Source organism: Liolophura sinensis, chromosome 10 (genome assembly GCF_032854445.1).
Source record: "Liolophura sinensis isolate JHLJ2023 chromosome 10, CUHK_Ljap_v2, whole genome shotgun sequence".
In the NCBI taxonomy this organism is placed as follows: domain Eukaryota; kingdom Metazoa; phylum Mollusca; class Polyplacophora; order Chitonida; family Chitonidae; genus Liolophura; species Liolophura sinensis.
In genome coordinates this window covers 32036810-32041809 of record NC_088304.1, presented here as the reverse complement: position 1 = coordinate 32041809, position 5000 = coordinate 32036810, and the positions used below count along the sequence as shown (strand labels likewise).

The following is a 5000-nucleotide window of genomic DNA, read 5'->3' as shown; positions in this document are numbered from 1 at the left end:
TTCACACCATCATGTAACTGTGAAAAACCTTGAGTATTGCGGTAATCTATCAGTAAATCGGTCGGTAAGTTACCTTGTCTTCTCTTCTTCAAAATAATTAATTTAAAGGCAAAGAAAACACCAAGTATATTTCAGATGAAAAAAAGATTTAAACACTGTCCATGAAATAGTAGCATTTTTTCCATACGCCCCCTCTATTTGGCGGAGCGTATTATGCTATAGCGATGTTATATGTTATGTTATGTTTTGTTCGTCTGTCCGTCCGTATTCGTGTCCGGGCTATGACTCCAACTGTTTTCCATATAGAATTCTAATTTTTGATGGATACATACATAAACAGATGACGATGTGTCGTGACTCACATATGTACACTTGTGCGGTTGTCGTGGTTACCAGATTGCCATTTTCCCTATACGTATCATGTAAATAGAAATGATTTGGTGTCTGGGCTATCACTCCAAGAGTTTGCCTCACAGAGTTTTAATTTTAGTCGGATTTGTAGATACACAGATGACGATGTGTCGCGACTCACATTTGTCTATTTTCGCGATTGTCATGGTAACCAGATAGCCAATTTCTTTGTATATACTACATAAATAGAAATGATTTCGTGTCGGGGCTACAACTGTTTTCCACATAAAGTTTTCATTTGTGGTGGACATATTTGTGCACTTGTGCGGTTGTCATGGTAACCACATACCTATCATCAACACCAGTGAAGATTGCCATCAGGGGTTACACTCACCTCAATGCTGCTGGTATTCTTTTATACATTTCAAACAAATGCATGCATTTGCTGAGGCGAATGTTGTGTTCAGAATTTGTTCAACCTGATAAAATGCATTTTAAAGTTGAATTCCAAGGTGACGTTTTCTGACAATAGTGGAATCAGTGACGTCACATCAGGGTTTTGCCACTCCATACATAGACTGCTAAATCTCGTATACATATATATTTATAAATACGTTCGCCGAATTCACCTTGAAGCTTTGTGACCTCACTGATAGCCTCTGGTTCACTACAACCACTGTAGAATCTGAAATTTTCAAACCATTGTGCTGGGTAAAAAAAATTTCTAAAAAAAATAAACCGAACTATTTTCTTGGACAGTATTTAGTTGTCTTTCATCTAATATGTTGGCCTACATCGTTATTTGGCATTTTCTTTGTTTGTAGCGTATGGCATAAACCGTCGTCTTTGTCTCATTAATTAGTGCACTTTAAGATACAGGCAAGAAATCCACATTCGCTAATCAAATCACATTTTCTGTATTTACCTAGAAGAGCTTCATTTATTGCCTGCAGAAAATATCAGACTCGTGCCTATTGAATTTATAGTGGTAAAACGGTTCTAAAGTTTGAAATTTTTAAATTGTGACCTGCGGTATCAATTTTTTGAAAATGACTGACTATGAACGCTAACAAATGCACAGACAAACGCTGATATTATGTTAAAGGTAATTTTTTGAGCTGTTCTAAAATGATAGCCAAAATTTGCCCAATTTTGCCAAAAATCCCATGTAGCCTCTATATACCTCTCAACACCACATTGACTTGGCCAAGGCGAACTCTTTGCGCTTTGTACTTGTATACTTGTATGCTTTCTTGAACTGTACAGATAGCGAAGAGGACACTTTGGATTCCACCTCAAGTGACAGTTCAATAATACTCCGGGAGTACCAGCGGGAGTGGTTCGAATCTCTGTCCACGGGTCAAAACACCTTTCTAATGGGTCCAAGAAAAAGTGGCAAAACTGTTGCCGCGCTCAAATTTATCCAGGTTGTTATCATATTTTCTTAACCTCATGTATGTCTGGACTTTTTTCTGGACTCCAGTTTCAAACTTAAAATTCAAAATAACATATTGTGTGTGCCGTAGTATATAGTCACACGCCGTTAAATAGAAAACGAATATCTTAGAGGATAACAAAGCACTTAAACAACAGGTTCTTCTCTTGAGCAAATAACAGCAGTATGAACTATGTCAGTTTGTCTGATTGATTATTTTATTTTTTTGTATTGGTGTTTTACGCCGTACTCAAGAATATTTCACGTATACAGCGGCGATCATCATTACGGTGGGAAGAAAACGCGCAGAACCCGGGGAAAACCCACTGCAATCCGCAGGTCGCTGGAGGACATTCCCACATACCACCGGAGAGGAAGTCAGCATGAGCTGGACTTAAACTTACAGCCACTACGCTGGTGAGAGGCTCTTGGGTCAAGGCGCCGCGCTGGCGTGCTAACCACCTTGACCACGGAGACACCTAAAATAAATAAATAAATAAATAAATCATAGATTACTCACGTGATGAATATATTTCGGCGGTGTAACTATTACAGGAACACTTGTCATCAGTGGGCACATCTCGTGGTAAAGTGGTTTACATATGCAGAGGCGAGGCTAGAATGCCACATCTGGAGAAACAGTGTAATACCTTCCTGACAAATGTAACTACCACTGTCATCCAAGGATCAAGATCGGTCAGCCGAAGCCTGGATGAAATCCTGCAACACTGCAGTCTGGCGATCATGATTGGAGAGACCTTCCACAATGCGTTAAGGGAAAGAACAGCTGGCTTCGGCGATTTCTCTCTTGTGATACTAGAGCTTGGAGAAGATTACTTTGTTCAAGATAGACATGTTTACAAGAAAATAATGCCATTCTTCCAGAAGCTGAAGGCCTGTTCAGAGTCGGGGACCTCACAACCTCAGGTGAATTGACACTCTTCTGTTTTGCTTTGGTTTCTATAGTCTCTTTCCTGTAAATTGTAACTTGTATTCATGCAGCTTTCAGGATCCACAAAGCAATGTGTTGGAGGTCCATATTATTGTAAAGAAAATGCAGTTTGAATACCCATTCTAATTCATAATGTTAAACGCCATGGGCTTTGGTAAACCATTCACTCGCTGAATCCCATTTGACAGTATATAACCATAGACCTGAAATCTTGACTGATGTCCGGTTCATCCGTGCTTCTTCTCCGGTCGTACGTGGAAATGCCTAACAGCAACCTGTGCATCGTTGTAGACTTCACAACCATTCTGCCTGGTTTCCTCTCACCAAAATTCTCGCCGTAAGTACGATGATCAAATAAAACAATGTACAAATAAATAAATAAAAAATGAACGACCGACTGACACACTGACGGACGGACGGACGGACGGACAGAACGACCAAGTTTTACAGATGCTTAGGCGCAGCTAATATATCTCTCACATGGGGAAATTAAGTATAATTTTTATTTGACGTTTAGATTCTGGTGCTCTCTGCCTCTTTTTGTGAAAGTCGAAGTGGATGGCCTTTGAGGGATACGTTTGGGGTAGCCATGGAAACGTGCGCAGAGTTTGACGCAAAGAACACTGCACTCGTTGAGACCAGTATGGGATCGCTGAGAAAATTTGTAGCTATCCCACTGGTTGGTAAGTAAACGCCTTCACTGCAAACTCAGGTGCGACCTAACTCATCGTGTGATGACTTAATGATGAGAATAATATTGGCTCCTGAAAAGTTTCGTAAAAAGCAATTTAGAGTAGTCGAATGATGCGAAAAATTGAGAATGTGAATGTTCGTTAATTTGTGCCACTGGAAAAGGGTGATACATGTGATGGGTAAGTTAATGTCAACAAAGGTTGCCGACTATTTTTCTCAAGTTACACGACACAGTAGTTCTGTATCCAAGAGTTCCAACTCGAAACTTATCTATTGTACCCTGACTGATGAGGGGTGTCCCGCGTTAATCTTGTACCTGACAAAGGTCGTTGATTAAATCAGGGGACCACCCAAAAGCATAATAACTGTCTTATAAGTGGAACAGCCTTGAATACATGTAGGCCATGAAACAACAACTAAAACTTAAATATGTATTAGAGATTACAACCTTTCAAATGACTGAATGATTGCTTAAATGTTTAATACCACCGTAGCGGTGTTTGTTTAAGGGTTTAACACCTTCGTCTTGGTACCTTGTTTCGTACCAAGTCAAATCCCGAGAATGCACAGCTTTCGAGGGATTTGACAAATTTTTTTGATTTGATTTTAGGTCGTATTTAACAATTTTTCAGTCATATGCATCTTCTTTACGCTTTCAAGCCAGGAAGTTAAACTTCCAATTTTAAGGTCTTAGATGAGACCCGACCCAGGATTTACCCTGGATCTACCGCCTCCCGAAACGGACGCTCTACAAACTGTGCTATCGTGGCCGGTAATACCGTCTATTCTACCCCAAAAAATAAAGAAAATGTGACGATATATTTTATGCTGCCGTTCTCTTTCCCTCCCTCTGTAGAGGTCGTGCATTTTATACCAATCAACGGCAAACTTATTCCATTGCAGTTGACCTGGGTACGTCAGACCTCTGTATGTATGACGTTGTGTCTTATTGTTGCGTCACGTAGAAATGTAAGTAGTATACAGAGTATAGGTTCTGGCGCACGCCCACCGCCCTTGGGGCCCTTCCCATAACAAATAGAGGCCCCCAGCCCCCCTTTCCCAGCTTCTGGGGTTCTATTAGACATACCCATTGCTCAGATATGCTTCTACACCAATTGTGTATACAACAACAACATGCAAGGGGTTACAATAATTGCCGGTGGCTACCCATCGGCTTCACGGAGCTCTGTGGTAAGAGTTGTCTGGGGGAGTACTGCGTGGTTCACCTAAACCGTCTGCGTAAGGGTCTTAGCACCAAGCCATGTATTAGCTGTGGTCGGGGTGTTAAAAACCGATTTCGGCTTTTCATGGCCTGCGGATATAATAGGGTCCACACGTGTGAAAGGCAACGGAGGCTCAAGGCTTTCTTACATGAGTTCAAACGGCTGGCGGCTATCGAAATTTACAATTCGAGAGTTGATGTTATTAGTGTAACGCAGATATCGCGCGTACCATGAAGCACCATCAAAAGGCCAGAGCACTTCGGGAGGAGTTTGAGGCGCTCCTAGGTGTGCGGCCCAAGTACCCACGGTCCCGCATTGCCTTGGAAGAACTGCAGGGGATCCTCGA

General features: G+C 41.3%; 1 protein-coding gene across 3 annotated transcripts in view; it reads left to right on the top strand.

Moving 5' to 3' along the window:
- Positions 1-5000, top strand: part of LOC135476782 (uncharacterized) — a 17390-nt gene that overhangs the window by 8517 nt on the left and 3873 nt on the right. For all 3 annotated transcript variants that reach the window (XM_064756912.1, XM_064756914.1, XM_064756913.1), the window contains 3 exons: positions 1618-1778; positions 2342-2713; positions 3256-3421. In XM_064756912.1, the coding sequence (XP_064612982.1) occupies positions 1618-1778; positions 2342-2713; positions 3256-3421 (699 nt within the window). The remainder of the gene's footprint in view (positions 1-1617; positions 1779-2341; positions 2714-3255; positions 3422-5000) is intronic.